This window comes from Myxocyprinus asiaticus, chromosome 7 (genome assembly GCF_019703515.2).
Source record: "Myxocyprinus asiaticus isolate MX2 ecotype Aquarium Trade chromosome 7, UBuf_Myxa_2, whole genome shotgun sequence".
In the NCBI taxonomy this organism is placed as follows: domain Eukaryota; kingdom Metazoa; phylum Chordata; class Actinopteri; order Cypriniformes; family Catostomidae; genus Myxocyprinus; species Myxocyprinus asiaticus.
The window spans coordinates 31,622,824-31,649,322 of NC_059350.1; the positions used below are offsets into that span (position 1 = coordinate 31,622,824).

General features: G+C 37.1%; 1 protein-coding gene across 1 annotated transcript in view; it reads left to right on the plus strand.

Moving 5' to 3' along the window:
• Nucleotides 1–26,499, plus strand: part of LOC127443554 (lipopolysaccharide-responsive and beige-like anchor protein) — a 309,792-nt gene that overhangs the window by 261,105 nt on the left and 22,188 nt on the right. The window contains 4 exon segments of the mRNA XM_051702239.1: nt 3,557–3,712; nt 6,761–6,928; nt 19,053–19,154; nt 19,265–19,461. Of these exon segments, the coding sequence (XP_051558199.1) occupies nt 3,557–3,712; nt 6,761–6,928; nt 19,053–19,154; nt 19,265–19,461 (623 nt within the window).

A 26,499-nucleotide genomic window follows, 5' to 3' on the forward strand; every position in this document is an offset into this window, starting at 1 on the left:
ACGACACGTTTGTGTCATTCAATTTCACTTGAACTCTGAGCGTCACTGAGCCGCAGCGTGGATGTCAACCAGAGCAGCTCCTGTCTGGAAGATCGCGTGAAACATTTCATAAGCACTCTGATGCATTTGCCGTCAGCAGAGGCTCATGCCAAACTCCCGTGAAAATATAAACAAACAAATATAAACTCTGATAATGAACACAAAGCACTTCAGCTTCACTTTAAATGACCGTGTAATGACACGATCATAGCTCCTGGTCATAGCAGGTTCATACACATTGTTAATGACACACAGTGACAGAGGTGGAGACACACCCCTTCTCTATTTCTGTGGAGTGATAAAATGATGATATGAAATTATAAAGGTTTTGCTTCATGAGAAATTAGAGTTTGTGGGTTTAATTAAAAAGCAAATAAAATAATGTGTGAAAGTGAAGAAATTAGGACAGAAATATTTTACTATTATATATATATATATATATATATATATATATATATATATATATATATATATATATATATATTAAAAATATAAATATAATACAATTTATTTTTGTGACTAAACAAAATCCAAAATAAATCAACACTGTGTTATATTTTAACATCTTCAAAGTAGTCACCCTTTGCTTAGAATTTGCAGACATGTACTCTTGACATTTTCTTCTTACCTCATCAGCTTCTTGAGGTATCACCCTGGGATGCTTTTTAAACAGTATTGAAGGAGTTCCCATCTGTTGGCCACTTTTCTTTATTATTTGGTCCAAGTCATCAATTTCAAAACCTTTTTTTAATTTTTTTTTTATTAACTTTTAGTTTTATAATTAAATTAATATGGTGGCACGATTATTTTTTTGTCTACAAAACTAATTTCAAACATTTAAGCATACGCCTTCAGATCAAAAGATTTTTAAGATCATGAGAAACATTTCAGTCAAGGGTTTCAAAACTTTTGACCGGTAATGTATATTTGACTTAAGGTGTATGAAGCATGCTAATATGACAGTTTGTGTGACAATTAATCGCGAAAGCCCTAAAAGAGACAATAAATCGTCATAGCCCTAAAACTGACAATTATTCGTCATAATCGCAATTATTTGTTTGACAATTAATCGTTAGCCAAATTTCATAATTGTAACAGCCCTTGCCAATAACATGTCAATTTAAAGTTGGACTTTGTCATTTCTGCGTCATCAAACTAAAATGTCTGTTTTTGCATTTCATCTGCGGAACAAACTAATAGTCCCGACTTCTGTTTATCGCACAAACCAATAGTCCCACCCCAAACCCACACTACTGATCGAGCTGATGTTGCTGTGTCAAGCTGGACAGGCTACTCAAAACAAACAGAGCCATTTTTATAGCGTGACAGCAACACACTGTTTACAGTAGTGATGGGAAGATCGGATCATTATACTGACCTGAAACCTTGAGTCTCGTTCAGCAAAATGGACGAATCTGTATTCAATTAATTTCGTTCATTTCGTTAATTTGAGCAGAATTAAATTAAAATGTTACATTTTCAATAGCAAATCCCCACAACACTTACGCAAACTTTGATTATAGTCCCAATAAGGAAAAATTTATAATGCAGCCAAGGACAAATTATGAGAAACAGAAATGATTCGTTCACCTCTGGAATCTTCTTGTCCCAGTCGTTCGTTCTTTTGTCACGTGACAGCCGTATGTGCATAGCGTATATGGCTGTCACATGACAAAAGAACGAATGACTCGGACCAGAAGACTCGAGAGGTGAACTAATAATTTCTGTTTCCTTTGTGAGCAATGTATAGCGTATACGGCTGTCACGTGACAAAAGAACGAACGACTCGGACCAAAAGAGTTGAAAGGTGAACTAATCATTTCTGTTTCCTGTACAGAGCCTATGCGGTTTTCACGTGACAGACAAACGGAGGTTGCGCAATGCACGTGCGCAGCCAACACAAAATGAACGAACCACTCTCTGAGACTACTCATTCTTCTGAGTCACATAAAACATTTATTCAAAATGAATGATTCGTTCATGAACGACCCATCGCTAGTTTACAGTTTTCAAATCAGTCTACAAATGGCTGACTTATAGTTTCCTCTAAATAATAAGCTGGGATAGGAGAAAGTATTTTAACATTGACTTCAGCTTTTACCAATAAACAGAGGAGTATAAGCTAATCTCCTAAATTTACAAATTGCCAAAAACATTTAGTTAATTTTGTGTAAATATTATGTTAAATTAATTCATGTTGGGGGGTAAAAAGAGAAGTTAAGATATTAACAATATCTGCTCTATTTCTGGGTCACTAATCTAATGTGACAAATTCATGACCATGTTGACTCCTTTGTACAAAAGGGCATCTAAGCCAAACATCCTGTAACACGACAAAATGCTCTTTGGAACATTATTATGTTAATAATATGATTGTAATAAATAAATAAATAAGAATGCAAGAATGCATTGACAAGAAGCAATTTTTGTAGTGGTCTCAGACAGATCTTTTGGATTTGAAGAAAATATCTGCATTAGATGGCTACCCCTATTGAAAAACCAAAATCGATTGGACACTGATGATCTTGTGAAGTTGTACTACAGGTGCATATTACCATGTTTTGAACTGCAGCTTTAATTTGTTTTAATTTTATTTTTATTTTTACTTAAAAAATTTAAGATGAATCAGAAACATTTCTCTCCTCCATCTCCCTGTGTGGGGACATCTTTCATAGCTCATTTTCTTTTCCTGCCCCAAATTTCATGTATGTATTTACATGGCCTGCATTCCATACAGCTCACACATTTAAACACAGTAAATTCTGCATGACTGTGCTGTTGATAATTCGTCCACTCTGTGCAGCACAGACGCAGTGCTGGTGTGTCTCACGAGTGTGTCTGGGCATCACACACCTGATTCTGTGTAGTCTGGCCTCTTTACTCTATCCCTTTCTCTCTCAGTCTCTCTCTTACACATGCACGCTCTGTCATATGTGTTTAAAAAAAATATTTAATTTACAGCTTGTGGGCCAGATAATTTTTTATGATTATTTTAGTCTTTTCTTGTAGCAAAAGTTGCTGTTTTTCAAACCCTTAGTGCCAGAGGAAAATGTGAACGCTCTCTTGATGTTCAGTCTTTTACTGCTTTATATATTCATTCACAAATCACGTGCTCACGCACAGTATTCATGATAAATGTCATATTTTCTCGTGCTAAAGGTTTAACATCTTTATAATCCCTTAAGAGGTTGTCAGGAATTCACTTACCAGACATTGCAATAGGTCAAAGCTGTCTCTATTTGCACCATCTTACTCCCTTTGTTAATGTCTCTACATCTCTACAACTCTCTCTTCTTATGTACATGTATCACTATCTGTGTTCCCTGCTTTCTCCTTTTGATCTATTACAATTTTTCCATTTCTGCCAACAATATTTGCCTCATTTCACTTTATTCTCTCAAACGTTCTGACCAGTAAAGTTTAGTTTGTAGCTCTTCAACTTTATAGCACTTTTACACCTTTTTACACTTTTAGTTTTTTACTTGTTTGACTAGTGACTCACTCTCTCTCTTTACAGCCAGTAATGTGGGCACTCACAGGAGGCAGGTCTCAGATCTGTTAGATCAGAGTATCCAGGTAAATGCTCAATGTTTTGTCATCATGGCTGACAACCGATTCATCATGCTCTGCGGCTTCTGGGACAAGAGCTTTTGCGTGTGCTCCACTGATACAGGTAACCGCTATGACCCCCCACCACCTCTGTCTCTGCCGAGACACCTCCCCCTACTGCAGTACACAAAAGAAAGGGTCAAAAGTCACAAATGAGCCTGCAGACTGCATTACAACTCCATCGCCCCTGGGCTCAGATAGATTTCTCATCTCAAGGATGGACCTTGATTCCTCACAAGAGGATGAGGCTCAGAATGCAAGCCATGCAAGCAGAACTCAAATGTTAATAGAATTGCAACACACAGAACCCTGTAAGATTCTGAGATGTGCGGTAGGTAGGTAGGTAGGTAGGTAGGTAGGTACGGTAGGGTAGGGTAGATGGATGGATGGATGGATGGATGGATGGATGGATTGATGGAAGGAAGGAAGGAGAGAGAGAGAGAGATAGATAGATAGATAGATAGATAGATACATACATACATACATACATACATACACACTCTGCACTACACTCTGTGATCTGACTACAGTTAACCACAGACAGGCTGTCATACACTTCTCAGTCAAATGCTCCCTCTAACTCTCATGCAAACACACCCAGACTTTAGCATGTGCATGCAGCACTCCAAAACCAAATATTTACACTGCAGTAAGAATTGGGGAGCATGTGCACTCATCTGGTGTATGTAAATGGCACAGCAGACAGCATCATCTTAGTGGAGTCATTCACTCACACTCTGCAGTTAGTAGATTGCCAGCCCAGTAAAGTTCATACTTGTTCTTTCAGGCACAGAGACAGAATATTTCCATGAATGGGTAACAAGCCATAAAACTAAAATATGATTGAGTTCATATTCCTTAGGATTGGGGTCAAAGGTAATTATTGATGTGGTTTTTACTAGTAACCATTATGCATTAAATATTGACCACTATTTCAGCTTGGGTGACATGCATAAAATTTTGAAATGCCAAGTGCTAAAAAATATCTTTATCAAATAAAAACATGCAAATCAATTTAACAGTTTATCTGTGGTAGAGTCACATGGGGTAACCTCCTTGTGATCGCTATAATGTGGTTCATTCTCAGTGGGGCGCGTGGTGAGTTGAGCGTGGTTGTCGCGGTGGATGGCGTGAAGCCTCCACATGCACTACGTCTCCGTGGCAACGCGCTCAGCGGGTCAAGTGATAAGATGCACAGGTTGACGGTCTCAGATGCGGAGGCGATTGAGATTCGTCCTCCGCCACCTGGACTGAGGCGAATCACTACGCGACCATGAGGACTTAAAAGCACATTGGGAATTGGGCATTCCAAATTGGGAGAAAAGCCAAACAAACAAACAAACAAACAAAAAAAAAAAACAACACGTTATAGTTTTACTTGTAATTTTATAAATGCTCATTCTGCAACATTACCTTTGTTAACCCTTGTGCGTCAATAAAAGAAGTTACTCAGAAGTCCTTCGTGGACAGAAATGTACACGTCAAAAAACTGCCATAATAATATTGTATATTCATATTATTTTCCACTTTCAATGAGTAATTTTTTTTTAACCAACATCAGTCCTGATCATAACTACCAAATATTCATTCATTTTCAGGATTTTAACCCTTTAAATGCCAGTTGTTGTTTTTTTTTAATAATGCCAAAATTGTTTTTTATGAAAAAAAAAAAAAAAAAAGCACACACAAAATGAATTATTCTCCATATACTAAATGCTAAGGGGAAATTTTTGGGGGGGATTTTCACAGTCAGGGATATGTCAATAATTAGCAACAACATTTATTTTTATGCATTATTATTTTTTGTGCAGTGTCAGAAAAAAACAAAAAACAAAAACATAACAAAAAAACAGTACCTTTGAGGACAAAAATGTCCACGTCAAAAAAACTGATATAAAAATTTTATATATTCATATTATTTTCCACTTTCACTGACTAAGATTTTTTAACCAACATCAGTCCTGATCATAACTACCAAATATTCATTAATTTCCAGGATTTTAACCCTTTAAATGCCAGTTTGTTTACATAATGCCACTGTTGTTTTTTTACACACATTTCTCAATGCACACATACAAAACACACTTTGATATCCATACCAACACACCCACACAATTTTAGCAGCATCATTTATTCAATTGTCCTGCAGTGCTCTATAATATAGCAAACAGAAAACAGAAAAAAGCATGTTTTTGCTCCATAGGCTAAACATGAGAAAAATGGCACCATCTGGTGTCAAATATTAAAAATTAAAATTTTGAAGTCAAGGCTCCAGAATAAAAGCATAATACCATAGAATTCATGATTTTATGCTTTAATGGCACTGGGATCAAATATTGCCATTTTAATGGGTTTCAATAGGGACATTTTTGTCCTGAAGGTCCTGAGTGTAACTATTTTGTGTACACAGTGTATTATAGATGTATTTTAGGAACTGAGGTTGAAATATCAAAATTCCCCCCAAAATACACACCTTTGGCAAAATTTATGCCATTGGCATTAACACAGCCAAAATGATAAAAAAAATAAATAAATGAAAGACAAAAATGTCCTGAAGAATGCACAAGGGTTAGTACAATCTATAATAATGTGTTCAAAAATCAGCCCCTTTTAGCTGGTATGTATGCAGTATTTCAATAGCTCCATCAACTGTGTGCTCTCAACTTTGGAGAGAAACTGCACAATTCCATCACTTCCTGTGAGCTACTTTTTTCCCCTGTCCTAAAGAACAATAAAAAATATATATAACATTGAGAGATTCCTCCATTAAATTCTTATTCAAAATGAGAAATGCAAAAAAAAGAAGAAAAAAAAAAAAGGTAGTTTCTCCCAGTAACCCCTGTGCCTGAAAGAGCATGTATTTTCCTTTCTCCAGGATCAGACCTTGAGTAGTTATAGTGAATTTATTTTTTTAAATGAGTTGCAAATATCTTGATGCTAGCAACACCAATGGCATGGGCTTAATTTCTTAGCAACAGAAGGACTAAAAAAATGTATACCTGATAAAAACATCTGCCAAATGCATAAATGGAAATATGTTGTGCAATGTACTGAATGTTTTTCCCACTGGTCTAAGCAATTTCCCTTTCTTTTTGTGTGTGTGTGTTTTCAGGTAAACTGACACAGATTGTGTTTGGGCATCTTGATGTGGTGACGTGTCTGGCCCGCTCTGAGTCATACATTGGTGGAGACTGTTACATTCTCTCCAGCTCCAGAGACGCCACACTTCTACTCTGGTACTGGAATGGCAAGCACAGCAGCATCGGAGAGAACCCTGGGAGTAAGTTACATACATTTAGCCAAAGGCATGTGTGTGTGTGTTTTCCTTTAATGAAATCTCCATAACATCTGGTCAGATTGTTTCATCAGCGTTAACACTCTGGAGTTTCTAGACTTCTTGATGTTCCTCACATAGAGAATTCAAGAACAGGGTAACGTTCAGAGTCAAATTCCCAAACCAGTGCTTTACAAACGCACATAGGACAAGTTTACATGCAAGTGATGATATCAATGCAATGCAACAGTGTTAAAGGCTCATTGTTCATACACACACACATTCCTATGTGTTTCGTGTCAGAGCCAGTGTAATGATTTACAGCTCACTCTTAGAAGCTACAACTAGTTCATCTGACCACAGCAGGTCTCTGCCCAACAGATTGAGTTTCAGGCTAGGATCACACCATAAATGGAATCAGCCTGCATACGTGCGAGTGCATGTGTGTGTGTGTGTGTGTGAGTGAGTGAGTGAGTGAGTGAAAGTGTAGGCCAGAGGGCCACAGAGTAAGACAATAAATGTGATTCTGGGGTCTCTGGCTCAGGAGAGTTCAGTCTCATCTATCTGAGACAGTGAGAACACTCAATAAAATTGAAAAATGCCACTGGCTTTCCCTGCACACACTAATCATATGGCTGCTGTGCTGATCAAAGCCCTCTACACACAAACACACAACTTCCCCTTTGTTAATTTGGAGGTTTTGGATGCTCTATGTGCTGTTAAGTGCTCACTTACAAATGGGACAGGATTTATGACTAATTGTGATTTGGTTAATGAGTGCCTGAAGATGTAAATATGACAAGGTGGATGGTCAACATCAGTGTCATTCAAGTGACTAAGAGCAGAAAGTTCAGGACTTTCATCTGAAGTCAAGTGAAACAAATTTTTCAAATTTGTCTCACAGGTAGAACATTAGAGGACATGCTTTGTTAATATCCAAACCTTCATGATTTTCAAATAGTCAACTATTTCACAAAGGTGAAAATTCAAAGCTAAAGAAAATAATTTTCCAGGCATATTTTTCCCTCAAGATGATCCATTGTCCTCAGTGCAGACATTGGTTCAGTGTAAAAGGCCTGTTCAGGCTGTGTCTGGTCACTAATGAGCAATGTGTCAGAATTGTTGTCTCAGTTTAAAGGGATAGTTTGTCCAAAAATAAAAATGTTATCATCATTTATTCACCCTCATGCCATCGCAGATGTATATGACTTTCTTTTTTCTACAGAACATAAACATACATTTTTAGAAGCATATCTCAGCTCTGTTGGTCCTTATAATGCAAGTGAATGGTGAAAAGACCTTTGAAGCTCCAAAAATCACATAAAGGCCATATCCTCCTTTTCTTTAAAAAAAAAAAGAAGCAAAAATCGTTACAGTGAGGTCCTTACAATGGAAGTGAATGTGGACAATAAAAGTGAACGTGTCCAATTTTTGGAGGGTTTAAACAGAAACGTGAAGCTTATAATTTTATAAAAGCACTTGCATTAATTCTTCTTTTAAAACTTGTGTATTATTTGAGCTGTGAAGTTGTTTAAATTGTACATTATTTTGTCATTATGGTCAGTATTCCAGTTCCATATACTATTATACTGTTCATATATGTGTGTGTGTGTGTGTGTGTGTGTGTGTGTGTGTGTTATAGTAGCAGAGTAGATATTCACACAGCCAAAACCACAATGTGACATCCCATTACAAATCTCTCCAGCTCAACAAACATCAAACTCAAAGTCTCTCACCTCCAACAGCACAATTTTTCATTGGCTCCTTAACACTTAATGAGCATGTTCATGAATTTGCTACATGTCTGTAGGTCAAACCAATCACACATTATCTTTGTTTTCAGGCTTTTTAATATTAAGGAGCATTTTAAATAAAAATAGCATACTATTATACTATTCGTACTATTACAAACCAAATGCATACAATACTATGCAGTATAGAGTATGAACTGCAAATTTTTTGTATTCACGGAATACCTGGATGACCTAAAACATTTGGCATAATGTGAAGTACACAATACTGTATGCCACAATGCATTGTATAAGACTACATTTTAAATATTGTTACAATTTTTAACATCTCTTTTTTTACGCATTATTATCAGACACTCAAAAGTAAAAATAAATAAATAAAAATATTTAATTTGAAAATTGAATGGGAAAATATATATATATATTTCCAAGATGGCAACTGGACACCACTCATATGCGACTAAATGAGGTCATGTGAAAACAATGCAGCATACTACTATTTGAAACATGTATGTGGAATGATGTCTACTCTTTCACATACCATTTTAAAAGAACAGTAGGCAGTATACAGTGTATAATGTACATTACACAGTAAATAATAAGCTAGTAGTCCATTCCGAACTTAGATATAATGTTTGATTAGTTGGTAAAAGCGTGTTGGAGAAATATGTTTTTTTTTTTTTTTTTTTTTTTTTGGATTCCATTGACCGCACTGCCATCTTGTGGCAGAATCATGCAGAACACATTCATGAAACCTGATGTTTATAGAACCAGTCCGATACCGTTTTAGTTACAACTAATATGTTCAAACATGTTTTTGTAGTATTGATTTGTGTGATGTATATAATCACACATACGCTCTTTTTCATTTTTTTCTCTCTATGGGTACATAATACTCTCTAGTGCACATTTGCAGTATAGATAAATAGTATACGGTATGTAGGCATTAGATTGTAATCAGATGTTGTCCTAATGCGAACCAAATGGTGGCCAATGACAGCGAGGTTAAACGATACACCAATATATCAGTTTTATTGATCTTTTCAGGGCACAATCCGACATCAGGCTTTAATCCCCAGAGTTGTAGGGTATAACTCAAAGCTGAGACATTTGGAAAGTTTGCCACCTAATGAAACCTATACATCTACACACAGAGAGAGAGAGAGAGAGAGAGAGAGAGAGAGAGAGAGAGAGAGAGAGAGAGAGAGAGAGAGAGGTCAGCTGGGTTAAACTAGTTAAATGTGTGTGACTGGTTTATGTGTCCAGGTATGTAGAGCCAATTCATTAGTTCATTAACTGCAATTTTTGACATTACTTCGATTTACTTGATTTAGCTCATCATTTCTTTGATATGTTAAAAATATTTATGAAAGGAATGAACTTCCTTAAAGCTAAAATGTGTAACTTTTTGATGTTACAATACTTTCTCCTATCCTATTTTAAAATGCAGAGACAACTATAAGTAAGCCATTCGTAGGCTGATTTTCTTTTATAAACACTGTGTCTATTTGGCGCAATGAAATTGCTGTTTGTTTTTGGGCGGCCTGTCCAGCACAGAAATTTCACACTTTAACAAAATACCAATACGCAGTGGCCCAAAAAGTATTTGGTCATTTGAGAAACACTTAAAAATGTCTGAATGTCATTCCATTAGATCAGGTGTTTTCAAACGGGTCCAGGGATACCAAGGGGGCTGCAAGGGACCGCTAGGGGGTCCACAGAAAATATGGAAGATTTTTACATTTATTTTTCAGAGCAGTAAAAATTTACTTATTAACTTAAAGGATTAATTAAATATGTTTAACACATTATTTTTTATGCAGTGACTGCTTCATTCGGCTTTCTAAAGACTAGTCAGAAATTCTCAGAATTATGAGAATAATCAAGATTATTTTATTTTAAAAACTGTCTGTTTAATGCAAAGTAAATATTTTCCAGATTAAAATAATTTGTTTTGGCTTGAGTACAATGACAGTATGAAGACAAATTATTTGATTTAGCAAATTTTGTCTTTATTAACTCATGTTTACTATTTTTCACAGTATAAATGGGTATTTATACACAAAAATATACATCTGCCTTTATATTTTAGGAAGGGGTTCCCTATTATTGATTAATTAAATTATTAATTAAAATTATATATATATATATATATATATATATATGAAACACTCATTATTTATTATAATTTTTTTTTTTTTTTTTTTCACATTTTAGAATAATAGTAAAGTCATTAAAACTATGGAATAACATAAATGGAACTATGGAAATTATGTTGTGACTAAACAAAATCCAAAATAAATCAAAACAGCTTTTTAAACAGTATTGAAGGTGTTCCCATCCTATATGTTGGGCACTTATTGGCTGCTTTTCTTTAATATTTGGTCATCAATTTCAAAAACTTTTTTTTATTATTATTAAATTTTAGATTTATAATGAAATAAATTAATATGGTGGCACAATTATATTTTTGTCTACAAAATTAATTTCAAACATTTAAGCAAACGCCTTCAGATCAAAAGATTTTTAAGATCATGAGAAACATTTTGGTCATAATGTACAGGGTTGAGGAGTAACGAAATACATGTAAGGGGAATACGTACTTAAAATACAAAATATAAGTAAGTGTATTCCACTAAAGTTACAATTTAAATAATTGGTATTTAGAATACAGTTACATTCAAAAGGTATTTAGATTACTGAACAGATTACTTTGCATTTTATTGTCATTTGTTTCATTTACTGTTTAGTCATTATCCTTTCAGATGGAAAACATTTATACATATAAATGATGCGATCCAAAGTGCTTTCTTTTGATGTGTTACATTCATACGAGCAGACAGAGAAGTAAATTTGGAGCATAAGAAATAGAAATAAACATTGTGTAAATTGTCAGATTTACTCTAAGCTAAATGCTATTTCTAGCCATTTTACATGCACATGTTACCAGGCACAATCATATTTTTTTATCAAGAAAATTTACATTAGATCATAATTTCTTTTTTTCTAGTAAGACCTCTGATATTAGGGCAAAAATCGTATTCTTGATAATAATTTTCGTATTGTTTTCCTGTAAAAATATTAATAATATTACATTCTACTGATCACAAAGTATAATCAAGACATTACTGATGTAAAAAACAAGGACAGAAAGAGATGTGGAAGGCCCAAATACAACTAAACAAGAGGATAAGTACATCAGAGTCTCTAGTTTGAGAAATAGACGCCTCACATGTCCTCAGCTGAATTCTACCCGCTCAACACCAGTTTCATGTACAACAGTAAAGAGAAGACTCAGGGGTGCAGGTCTTATGGGAAGAATTGGAAAGAAGAAGCCACTTTTGAAACAGAAAAACAAAAAGAAAAGGTTAGAATGGGTGAAGAAACACAGACATTGGACAACAGATAATTGGAAAAGAGTGTTATGGATCTTAACCCCATTGAGCTTTTGTGGGATCAACTAGACTGTAAGGTGTGTGAGAAGTGCCCGACAAGACAGCCACATCTATGGCAAGTGCTACAGGAAGCAGGGGGTGAAATGTCACCTGAGTATCTAGACAAACTGACAGCTAGAATGCCAAGGATCTGCAGAGCTGTCATTGCTGCATGTGGAGGATTTTTTGATGAGAACTCTTTGAAGTAGTTTAAGAAGTTCTGAAGTTTTTTTTTCAAATTGTAATAGTAATTTTTCACATTATTAATGTCCTGACTATACATTGTGATCAGTTTAATGCCACTTTGATGAAAAAAGTACCAATTTCTTTCCATAAGAGCAAAATCTGTACATTATTCCAAACTTTTGGCCGCCAGTGTATATATACATTTGAAGTCAGAAGTTTACATACACTTAAGTTGAAGTCATTAAAACATTCCACTGATTTCATATTAGCAAAATATAGTTATGGTGAGTCATTCAGGACAGTGATTCCCAACCTTTTTTCTGCCATGGCACACTTTTTACAATTAAACAAATCCCATGGTACACCTCTATCCCACTGTCCCACATAACCATCGTTGATAGTTTTCCTTTTGCAAGATTTCAAAATTGAAGGTCAGTTTAACACCACCAACTCTAGAATCATATGGCAGGGAATTAATATCATCACAGACTTTAAAGGAAATAAAAACTCCGCTGCCTCTCTCCCGGATGAGCTAAATACTTTTTATGCTTTTTTCGAGGGAAATAACACTGCCCTCGCGGAGAGAGCTCTCGTGGCTGAAGCTACAGAGGTTAGTTCACTCTCTGTCTTTGTAGCGGATGTAACCCGATTCTTCCGACGGGTGAATATCCGTAATGCCGCGGGTCCAGACGGCATTCCGGGCTGCGTCATCAGAGCATGCGCGAACCAACTGGCTGGTGTTTTTACGGACATTTTCAACCTTTCCCTCTCCTTGTCTGTGGTCCCCACATGCTTTGTGTCTGTACCAAAGCAATCCAAAATCACTTGCTTAAATGACTGGCATCCTGTTGCTCTGACCCCCATCATCAGCAAATGCTTTGAGAGACTAATCAGAGATTACATCTGCCCTGTGCTGCCTCCCTCACTGGACCCACTGCAGTTTGCTTACCGCAACAACCGCTCCACTGATGATGCCATTGCATCTACACTACACACTGCTCTCTCCCACCTGGAAAAAAGGAGCACTTATGTGAGAATGCTGTTTGTAGACTACAGCTCAGCATTCAACACCATAGTGCCCTCCAAGCTTGATGTGAAACTCCGGGCTCTGGGCTTAAACAGCTCTCTGTGCAGCTGGATCCTGGACTTCCTGTCAAGCAGACGCCAGGTGGTTAGAATGGGCAGTAACATCTCCTCATCACTGACCCTCAACACTGGAGCCCCACAGGGCTGTGTTTTCAGCCCACTCCTGTATTCCCTGTACACACATCACTGTGTGGCAACACATAGCTCCAATGCCATCATTAAGTTTGCTGATGATACGACGGCGGTAGGTCTGATCACTGACAATGATGAAACAGCCTACAGAGAGGAGGTGCACACTCTGACATGCTGGTGTCAGGAGCACAACCTCTCCCTCAACGTCAGCAAGACAAAGGAGCTTGTGGTGGACTTCAGGAGAAGAGAAAGAGAACACAGCCCCATCACCATCAATGGAGCACCGGTGGAGAGAGTCAGCAGCTTCAAGTTCCTCGGTGTCCACATCACTGAGGAACTCACATGGTCTGTCCACACTGAGGCCATTGTGAAGAAGACTTATCAGTGCCTCTTCTTCCTGAGATGGCTGAGGAAGTTTGGAATGAACCGCCACATCCTCGCACGGTTCTACACCAGCACTGTAGAAAGCATCCTGACTGGCTGCATCTCTGCCTGGTATGGTAATAGCAGCGCCCACAACCACAAAGCCCTGCAATGGGTGGTGCGAACTGCCAGGCACATCATCGGAGGTGAGCTTCCCTCCCTCCAGGACATATATACCAGGCGGTGTGTGAAAAAAGCTCGGAGGATCATCAGAGACTCCAGCCACCCAAGCCATGGGCTGCTCTCACTGCTACCATAAGGCAGGCGGTATCGCAGCATCAGGACCCGCACCAGCTGACTTCATGACAGCTTCTTCCCCCAAGCAATCAGACTCTTGAACTCTTGATTTATTGAGATGCACCTGTATGGTTGTGTGTCAATAAAAGTGATTTGATTTGATTTTCAAGAACTTCCGTGTTTTCTGTCCATTTTAGTTGCGTTTACTCGTAATTCGGCTATGCAAAAAACACAAGTAATGAAATTACAGGTGACAAGAGTGCTAATTGGGTAATGAATAAAACAACAAATTTGCATCTTTTCTTATTTTTAGATTTGTTCTTGCAAATTCATTCTTGCAATGCCACAGCAAATAATTTTTTATTTATCTATTTATTTACATGGCTCCAGAATAACATTTAAGAGTGGTAGCACCAGTCATAAATTCTACAAATGGTTGCACCAGTACTTGAGTTGGTCGCACCGGTCCAACTGAAAGAAAATGTGTTCTCTTTCACGGTTTCTTTCTTATTATCAGGATCTTGATGATTAAAATACAGTCATCTGAAGACAAACAAAGCTTTTTCTACAATCAGAGGACATTAGAAAAGATTTTACACAGAAGGAAAGTTCCATTGTATCCATAGTTTTAACTGTGGCATTTGCAATAAGATAGTAACCAAAAGTATAAGTAAAACCATGATTAGCAGTAACCATAAAACAAATTATGACATTTTTCGTAAGTAAAACACATTCTGAAATTAAATTGTATTCTCTCACTACTATATTGATAGAAGTTCATGGTAAATATTTTTTTTAATATCTGTGATGTGTGGATTGAAACCTTATAATTTCTGTCTGTTCATTGTGCAGATTTCTCCTTTATTCCTTTTCAGTGCTGTTTAGAATGTTGGGGCTGTTTCATACAATTTTAAACTGGTTTAATCATCGACACATTATGGGCTTTCATAGAGGTTTTAAACAAATAATCAATGCCAATTCGTGACCCAGCCAGTGCTTCTCGCAGCTCTGTTTATGATGATCTGTGCAGCTGAGCGCTCGAGACAGGTCCACGTGTAAATGCACGTCTCTGTGCTGATCTGTCCATTGAGCAGCGCTGACTGTTCCGGGTAAAGCTGTTTCTTTTCACGTTTGGAACATTTGCCATTTCATATTTCTCATACGGAACAAAAAATTACAGAGCACAATCAGAGAGTCAGCCAACTTTGTAGTCGCACCAATGTGACCTCTTGCAAAGTTTAATCGAACTGTTAGGAAAAATGGTTGAAAAATTAGTCTCAGTCCAGAGCCCTGATTTATTTATTGGAATCTGATAATTTTTCACGGCACACCTGACAATATTTCACGGCACATTGGTTGGGAAACACTGGTTTGGAACATCTACTTTGTGCATGACACGAGTTATTTTTCCAACAATTGTTTACAGTCAGATAGTTTCACTTTTAATTGACTATATCACAATTCCAGTGGGTCAGAAGTTTACATACACAAAGTTAACTATGCCTTTAAGCAGCTTGGAAAATTCCAGAAAATGATGTCAAGCCTAATTTAGCTACTGATTGGCTAATTGGACTCAATTGGACATGTACCTGTGGATGTATTTTAAGGCCTACCTTCAAACTCAGTGCCTCTTTGCTTGACATCATGGGAAAATCAAAATAAATCAGCCTCAGAAAAAAATTTGTGCACCTCCACAAGTCTGGTTCATCCTTGGGAGCAATTTCCAAATGCCTGAAGTTACCACGTTCATCTGTACAAACAATAGTACGCTAGTATAAACACCATGGGACCACGCAGCCATCATACCGCTCAGGAAGGAGACGCATTCTGTCTCCTAGAGATGAACGTAGTTTAGTGCGAAAAGTGCAAATCAATCCCAGAACAACAGCAAAGGACCTTGTGAAGATGCTGGAGGAAACAGGTAGACAAGTATCTATATCCACAGTAAAACAAGTCTTATATAGACATAACCTGAAAGGCTTATCTAAAAAAGCCAGATTACAGTTTGCAAGTGCACATGGGGACAAAGACCTTTTTGGAGAAATGTCCTCTGGTCTGATGAAACAAAAATTTAACTGTTTAGCCATCATGACCATCATTATGTTTGAAGGAAAAAGGGTGAGGTTTGCAAGCCGAAGAACACCATCCCAACCGTGAGGCATGGGGGTGGCAGCATCATGTTGTGGGGGTGCTTTGCTGCAGGAGGGACTGGTGCACTTCACAGAATAAATGGCATCATGAGGAAGGAAAATTATGTGGATGTACTGAAGTAACATCTCAAGACATCAGCCAGGAAGTTATAGCTCAGTCACAAATGGGCATACCTCCAAAGTTGTGGCAAAATGGCTTAAGGACAACAAAGTCAAGATATTGGAGTGATCATCACAAAGCCCTGACCTCAATACAATAGAAAATTTGTGGGCAGAACTGAATAAGTGTGTGCGAGCAAAGAGGCCTACAATCCTGACTCAGTTACACCTGTTTTGTCTGAAGGAAAGGGTCAAAATTCCAGCAACTTATTGTGAGAAGCTTGTGGAAGGCTACCAAAAACGTTTGACCCAAGTTAAACAATTTAAAGGCAATGCTACCAAATACTAACAAAGTGTATGTAAACGTCTGACCCACTGGGAATGTGATGAAAGAAATAAAAGCTGAAATAAATCATTCTCTCTGCTATTATTCTGACATTTCACATACTTAAAATAAAGTAGTGATCCTAACTTACATAAGACAGAGAATGTTTTCTATGATTTAATATCAGGAATTGTGAAAAACTTAGTGGGACATGCGCATAGTTAATGTGCTGAACTACATCTGTGGTTATGCTAGTACACCTCAGTGAACCGGCTAACTTCATACATCATCTAAAAATGACCATGGGGCAAGTTGGTTAAAACTAATTATTACACATCTCACTGGAATGCTCTATTCTGATTGATCAATCACGGCATCCAGCAGTCTGATATTTCTGAATAGTGACTGCACATCCGAGGATGACGTGATATCAGATAATGAGCAGTCAGATGGACAGTTTTGCAAAATAATCACCAACATAACTCCAATGCAAACCAGAAGTGGAATTCATCTTTTTCTAGAGACTCCAAGATTTCTATCTTCTCACATAATAACATAATTTCAACGCATATTAGTATTTCATGTCCATTTATTTATTTATTTGGTAGATAGCCATGTAAAAAAACAGGATAATGTACAGTCAGCTGGTTGTTATCACAACATAAACCCCTTCAGGGATATACAAGACCCCTCTTCTCCATGTTGGGGTCCTGAGCACCCTATCAGGGTTTATTTCGAGATAATGACTGGATGAATGTACGTTATCCCTTACTTGACATTACGCAAAAGAGTGGAATGAGTGCTTTTTTATTTAATGCAATGACATTCATACATTTTTAAGCATGGCTCAAGTGTCAAAATACTTTTTGGAGCCACTGTTGGTTACAAAATAGAAAGTATAACATACTTTCTGTGAAATGTACATTGGCCAAACATTGAGGTTACAGCTTATATCCAGATGTTTATTGTTGATTCTTTGCTGGACTTTAGGGGCAAACCCAAAGTGGTTTTTTAGGAGTATAAAGGATGAATCCTAAGATTTAAGCACAGAACTACTGGCTGTGTTAAAGTCAAGCCTTCTAAAAAATATCTTTAAGACTTCCTGTGATGTTGTGTTGCTCAAAAATCACTTGCTCTACATACATTTTATTTTTAGTCCATTCACCAACAGTCTAACATTAGTCCCACTCCAGTCTTGAAACAATCTCACTGTACTTTCCTTACATTTCCTGTATTTTCCAAACAGTACACATAAAACCAGCCCTGTCTGCTGCACTTTTTACCGCATGTCATAATAATACTCCACTTCATATAGAGGTTCTAATCACCCTGTTGGGGGTTATTTTGCAGTAACGACTGGAGGACTGTACATAATCCTATACGTGGCCTCAGGCTTGTGTTTTATTAAATGTCTTTGTTTATAGGGCACAGGTCTCTCAGAGCAGGATGCACTGATTTGCAGCTCTGGTTTGCAGGTCTAATGGCTGGTGTGTTAGACATTGATGTATTGATAAGTCTTCATTGCAGAGTTTGGAGGTGTTTTGTAAGATACAAGACCTCTTCAGATTTCTGAGAGGGAGTCTAGTTTCAGTACACCACAAACACACACACACACACACACACACACACACACACACACACACACACACCATAAAACAGGTGCTGTACTGCTTAGTGCTTGTCTGCTTATGAGTGCAGTGATTACACTAATTACATAATTACATGGTAGACAACCATTAAACAACTTAATTTAAACATTACAAGTGCAGCTATAATATCCTGTGGGATGCATGTCTGCTCTGATAGGGTCTCAAAGAGCAGGGAGAATACAAAATTATCATGTCTTTTGTTGTTGACATTAAAGGCAGTGTTTTGTTGTTGTTTCTGCTGGGATAGTAGAAAGTATTTTAACACTGAAAAAGTTACATACATTATCTTTAAGAAACCAAAATTGTAAATTTTTATATTCACCTTATATGTTAATAATATTTTATTGTTAGACCTATGCAGTTAATTTAATATTAATAAATTATCGTTTGTACTATAATACATTTTGGTGCTATTTTGGGTCACCACCCGAAATTTACTTCAGGCCCAGCTGAAGTAAAAACAGAACCTCTGCTGAATGGAGTAATATAGTGTCTTTTTTGCATTTGGAACATTTTACATTATTTATTTTTATTTTTGTTTTTTAATTGTTTTATTATTATTATAAAAAAATTTTAATTTATGTGATTTCTTTCATTGTATTTGACCATCAACTTTGTGTGTGTGTGTGTGTGTGTGTGTGTCCGTGTGATTTTCCAGCAGAGTTTGTGACTCCTCGGGCAATCTTGACGGGTCATGACTATGAGGTGACATGTGCAAGTGTGTGTGCTGAGCTGGGACTGATAATCAGTGGGTGCAGAGGTAAGCCAGACCTCTCTCTCACACACATAAACACACATACATTCACACGTGCATTGAATTATTTGTTTCTGTAAAAATTCTAAAATACATTTCCAATGCTTTGTTAACAGAGGGTCCGTGTCTGATCCACTCTATGAACGGTGACCTGTTGAGGACTTTAGAGGGTCCAGGCGGCTACATGCAGCCATGTTTGGTTCTGTCTTCCACCGAGGGTCACTGTGTCATTTATTATGACAAGGGCCACTTCTGTGTTTTCAGCATCAACGGAAAACTCCTGGGACACATGGAGGTGGAGGATAACATCAAGGTAAATATGAGCCATCAGGGCTCAACAATAAAGATTTTTTTTCAGCTGGTCCAGTCAGATCAGTAGTTCAGATTTTACTTGATTTCCCAAAATTTTCATTTTCATTCATTCAGCATTTTCATTGCATTCATTTTTTTAATTTTTTAAATTAAAATTTTTTTATCAATGTATTTTATAAGTTTCAGAAAAATATATTTATATAGTTTATTATTTATTTATTATTTGATTACTGGCATGTATTATTTGAGTAATATATATATATATATATATATATATATATATATATACAGTATTTGTTTTTTCTTTATAACATATTTTCTTTCCCCCCAAAAAAATTAACAGTTATTTTGTAATATGCTCTAATAGCTCAAAATTGTACAGCTATATATTTATAAACACTTTTACAGAAAAGCGTTGACAAACAGTATGGTGCAAAATATTGTAATGCTTCCAACATTATCAAGTCAATCTCTTTGCAATTTCAACAAAACCTTATCTTAAAAAGCCAGCTAGATAACCTTAATTCGGTGACATATTTCAAAATATCAGAAAAATTATTCAGAATTCACAACACTAATGTTCAAAACATAACAGGAAAGCAAATGTTTAAGTTTGAAAGGCATAAAAACGTGTATGACAAAAGATAATTGAAACACAAGATGGCAAGCACTGACCAGATAGAGCATGTGAAAGTTCCATAATTTGGCCTGAAGCTCTCTCACAACCTAATGGTTAAGCCCTAGACATGAAGAACCAGTTTTGCCATTAAACTCTACAATTAATCAGGAATCATCTGTCGTTTATTACCAGCCTGGGCAACAGGTTCAGCAGCTCTCTCAAGTCCATTTGTACCTCTTTTTTTTTCTGTCCCTTTCTACCGCCCCCTGTTCTCAGTCTCAATGCTTTAACATGTCATCTGTCAAGAGTGTGATTAAAAGCTGGCATGAGCTTGGACTCCATCTGCCTACGGTCTCTCTCTCTCTCGCTTTCCTCTCTCTCTTTATCTACATCTCTTTTTCTTTTGGCTCCTGAACACTAAGGGCCCAGAGCAGTCTTTGATCTGCAGGGCTACAAAATGCCAATGAGCTGTGTGTACTTCATGAATGTGTATATGAGAGAAAGAGAGAGGGGTATGGCCAGCAGCAAGCCCTCCTGCATGAGAGGAGACATTTGTCACTGGTGGCCAGAGGTCCCAAAATCGGCAAGCTCTCTTTTTCTTTCATTCCCCCTCGATCACTTTCTCTTTCCTCTGGGCCTGGGAAAATTCACAGAGCTCCGCAGATCCGACCCCCTCCTCCCCCCCCACCCCCCGGTGCTCTTGCTCTCTCTCACATACCCACACCTGCATCCCATTTAACAGGCCGGCTCTGTTACGCACTCCTTTGCTCTCTGCTGCTCCAAGCTTGATTAGTTTCCTCATTGTGTCCAGCTTTCATTTGTTTTCAATAAACTGTAGACTCTGCAGTAACAAGGCATAAGGGCAGTTCCCCTCTTTAATGCTGCAAAAACATGTGATACTCCTTTATTATTCAACATTTCTTTTTATAGAACCCTGATACTGCTTTTATTTTATACATTTATAATAATATTTAGCACTATGAACAAAGATGTAAATGAGTGGTGACTATATCCAATGTTTGTGAACTCCCTGACTGACAGATTTTGTTCCAGTAAATAAATAGTTTGAAATAAAGAATTTGAGAAGCTAGCAAGCATCACTAATATTATTGCTTGCACTTTACCAGGGCTCAACAATACAGCTGGCCCGCTGGCCCAGAGCCAGTGTGAGAGAATTTTGGGCCAGTTGACGGAATTGTCACTTGCCCCGTCAGCCCACTCAATATAGCTTACATTTGTTGATTTTGTAAATGTGTTTTTATGCCTTGCAGATGTAAACAACTGGATTTATTTTATGTATAATGAGAATTCTGCTGATTGAAACTTATATTATCTATTAATTAATATGATGTAATATTATCTAGATGGCTAACTTTTAAGTTTTTGTCGTAATTGCAAGACTGCTTTTGATAGTCTTGGAAACATCATTAAGAATGTGTTAAAAAATTGCAAACCTATCAGTAATGCTTTGCTTAATTTTTATAATTTATTTGTAAAGACAACTTTTATATAAATATAAATAAATACCTTAAAATATAAAAATATAATATAAATAAAATAAGTTAACAAAAATAAATATTGTTTCTGGCACATATAAATACATAAATACATTGCTAAAAATAAAATATATATATTTTTTTTGTGTTGGGGCCAGTGAAAATATTGGCAGGCAATTAAAAAACTGAACTACTTGTCTAATTGGGCCAGCAGAAAAAATCCTTACCATTAAGCCCTGCTTAGGGTTAGGGGTTTGTTCAAATCTCTAGCCCTAAGTATGAGCAATAATTGCCTTAGCAAGCACCACTAATAAATAAAGTTTCCTGCTCTTTGTCTTTGAAACACACACACACACACACACACACACTCTCACACTAGCTCATCCCCCACCAACACAATCAGGAGTGAAAGTACAGTATCCTCCCAGTATCAGTCACATAGTTCTTCAGACCACCACAGCAGCTGGTATCAGAGTGTATTTGTGTGCATGTGATCTCTGTTGATTAGTTTTGGATGTGTCTGAAATGTGTGTAATTAGAGTTCAGGTTACACTGTGGCAAACCCCAGAGCACTTCATTTCAGTCCTGGTATAAAGCAAAAGCTCAGTACAGACATATGAGCTCCTCTGAATGTGATCTGAACTCTGTAGATGAAGGAAAGCATGACACAGAGAGGAACTTCACCAGAGCTCTGTCTCATTTAATCACAGTCAAGGAAAAAAAAATGATTCTTTAAAGTTATCCCTTCATTTTTTGTTCTTTACTGTTCAAAAGTCCTTCAAATTAATTATTAAAAACTTGTGCTGTTTGAACCCTGCCCTGTGACTCATTCTGCGATTTCATAATAATGTAGTTCAGTCACTGCTGCTGAAAAATCACAAAAAGATTGAGGCAAAAATTAACTTCTTTTTCCTTATGTTTCTGATTTGACATTATATATCTCAGGATGTAAATAAGGTGGCTCCGAAAATCATGTTCTCAATCATGTCAACTGTATCTGAGAAAAAAATTGTGTTGATACGACAAAGCAATCAAATGTTATAGCATTACAAAAATAATGTATCATAGTGTCCAAAAATATCTCCATGTGTCCAAAAGCCTCTCCAAACAAATAAAACATAATAATTGTATATAAAAATAAAAATTACACATGTAATGAGATTTTAGTAATGAGATTTCTCAAAATGAGTGCCTTTTGACTCAATGAGCCTGCATCGAGTTTGTGTTATTTACATGGTGCCGTCTCCTGGTGGCCATATGTAACATTGTGCTTTGTGTGGATTATCTCATGATCTATGCATTCGATTAACTTGTGTGTGGGCTCGTTTGAAAGATAATCACCTCCTCTAAATAATGCTATGTGATATTTTCACAAAAAACCAGCATATAAGCAACACCAACATAATTGTCAAAGAAATATACTTAACTATTACTCGCTATATTTTTGTCTGTGAGTAAAACAAATAGGCTGGTTGTATTCTGCTCTTTGAGAGCTTTCCAACAACATATGACACATTGCTGTTAGATGTTTTTACTAATTGCAATAATATGTACATTGCAATTTTGTTTTTATAAATTATCAAAATGGAATACTTTTGATTTGTCTGAAAATTTCAAAGCATTTCTTCAGTTTTGGTCATAATGCCTGCATGCATTTGGAAAATAGAACTTCTAAGCTTTGAAACGATAATTTTTTGTTGGTGAAGACTGTAGTTATTAATATTTTGGCCATTTTTTCTCACGTCCGAGCTTAAAGGGATAGTTTGCCTAAAAAGGAAAATGCTGTTATCATTCACTCACCCTCATTTCCAAACCCATATGATTGGAACACTAAAGGAGATGTTATGCAAAATGTTAGCCTCAACCACCATTTAATTTTACTTTATGTTGAGGGCAGTGGTAGCTCAGCGGTTAAGGCTCTGGGTTACTGATCAGAAGGTCGGGGGTTCAAGCCCCAGCACCGCCAAGATGCCACTGTTGGGCCCTTGAGCAAGGCCCTTAACCCTATCTGCTCCAGGGGTGCCGTATCATGGCTGACCCTGCACTCTGACCCCAGCCTAGCTGGGATATGTGAAAAAGAAGAATTTCACCGTATATGTGCAAATGTATAATGTGTGATAAATAAAGAAAATTATTATTATTAAAAAGAAATGCAATGAAAGTGAATGGTGACTGAGACTAACATTCTGGCTAACATATCCTTTGTGTTCCACAAAGGAAAGAAAGTCATGGGTAAACTATCCCTTTAAGCCCTTTGCTGTAGTTTTTAAAGATGTCTGAGAAAATATATCAGTACATAATCCAGCATACACGGTGGTCCCTCTGGACCATGTCTGGAAAAGGTCTGTGAGAAGTAGAGATGTCCAGGTTGGGTCAGAATCATAAATCAGAAGTCTCCTCCAGGGCTGCGATTCCAGAATCCTCCAAAATGGCTGCCGTGACTCAGATATCTGACTTACAGTGAGGCCGTGATATTAATCTGTTGATGTGAAACCCATCAAAAACATTTATTTGTCTCATTTAGATCAGTGATAACTGTTTTTTCTTTTTTTCTTTTTTTTTTAAAAAATAAAATAATTTACTATATTTTACATTTGCGAAATAAAATGTAAGTGGTGGTTGCATATGCAAAACTCACTGCTATGAAGCTAATGCGTTGTGGGTGTGTGGTTGTTTACTGTCCCAAGTCAAAGAGTCTACCCCCAAGTTTCTAGGATTATATGGTCATTGGACATGGCTTGGGTCCCCCCCCCTGACTTTTTCTCCTGAAAGTCTGACTGCTTACCAAAACAAAATACCACATTTATCCTCAATAAGCTGCACAGTTTGAGGTAGCACAAAAGGCGAGGACGAGTTGTGCACCATCAGGGTTACGGGTTTGACATCACATACAAGGATTTCTTAAAGTCCCTAACCCTAAGTATTAAATCTAGGTGCATAACTCATCCCACCCCATTTGTTCTACAGACATAAATGAGCCAGTAAGCAACCACCCAGAACAACATAGCAACTGCCCCGCAATGCATTATCAACCACCTACAACATCCTAACATCATGGCTGCAATTTTGCATAAGAAAATGTAAAACCTGGAATTATAATAGTACTACGACAGTCATGACATTCTGTGACATTCTTCTAAGTACAATTTAGTTTAGTTGCTCAGTCTTTTTTATTATTATTTTAAATTATTTATACATTTACATTTCTATCCACCTTTTTCCTGAATGCAGAAGTGTTCCACTATTCATAATGGAAGCCTGTTTTTGTCTTCTGGTCTCCAGTGTTTTCACTCGCTTCGACGTATGTTTTCTGTGGATAATGTGATGGTTAGTGTATTAAATGAGCAGAAATTGCCAAATAAAAAAGACGTTGCAGCATTGTGCCAATATATTAAAGAGTCATGATGGGGGAGTCACGTGACGCTATGCGAGGGTTGGTCAATTAAAGGCGAGCTCCGCTTAATCAATTTAAGCAATTTTAACTGGTGAGAACTGTAATAGTTTTGTTTGTTCAGCTGTGCTGGGAGGGCAGGATGTTGAAAAATTCTAAATCGTCGGCCTGTGGAGACATTAAAAAGCACTTATGCTATCACGCGTTGGAACACCTCACAGGATCAAGATGGCAGAGATCCAGTCGATAGTGACAGCAGCGAGCTTCGTGACGTAGGTCGGAATATCTCGAACATTTATGCAGCGTTGACGAAAATCTTGACCGACATGGAGGGCCTCGCAGAAATATGTTGAGCGATCACATCTATAGAGGCGAAACATTCCACCCTGATCACAAAAATGGACAATGTTGAAAAAGGGGTCGAGTTTCTGGAGTCAGCCGGAAGAGAGCTACAGGTTAACCCGCCTGCTTCCAAGGCTGATGTGGAACTGGTGTGGGAAAAACTAGAGGATATGGAAAATCGGAGCAGGCATAATAATGTTAGTTTCATTAGAATCACCGAAAGAAAGGAATGTCAGGATATGGTGAAGTTTTTAGACGAGTTTATTCTGAATTTGATGGACAGCGTGCCGCCGGCTCGAGATAAAGCGCACACACAGAGTTTACGGTCAGCTTACCACGGTGGGTGACAGATCCTGATCAATCCTGGCAAGATTCTTGCGGTCGGCTGACAGAGACTTTGTTCTATGAGAGGTGAGGATTAAAGGCAAGTTGTGCTGGGACAACCACAACATCATGGTTTTTCCGGACTTTGCTAGATTGACTCAAGCGAAGAGGGACGTATTCAAAGATTGTAAAAAATTTCTGCACCAACAGAAGGTAAGCTTCGCACTGCTCTATCCGGCTGAGCTGAGAATTGACGGCAAGGATGGGCTTAAGACTTTTACATACCCTCGACAAGCTATGGCCTTCATTAAATCAATGGAGTGAGTGGGTAACTTTGCCTGCACTCGATCAACAATACAGACTACACATCGTGCATTTTACTGATGCAGCCTGAGAGGGTTTGTTGTTCTGTTGTCTGCCCACTGGCTCCTGCCTGATGCTTTAAAAAAAAAAAATTCTCTCTTTGTTAACTTGCTGTAGAGCTCATTAGCTCATGTTGTGCGTTCAGGTCAGGTCAGGTCACTTTATTTATACCCGTAGTTAGATTTGGTTTGCAGTGGGTGAGTTCATACGTTCTGACAAATTTTTTACAAAACAACACAAATAGTGTACGACATAAAAAATAAAAAATGACAGAGCTCATTAGCTCACGTTGTGCATTCGATGTTATTGTTTACTGGGGCCTATTTTATTTTGTTATTTTTCATTTTATTGAACATATTTATGTACAATTTAATCACACGGTTTTTGTTTAGAAAAAATAATCCATGTTTTTGAATCCATATTTTTGATCAAATATATATATATATATATATATATATATATATATATATATATATATATATATATATATATATATATATTGAT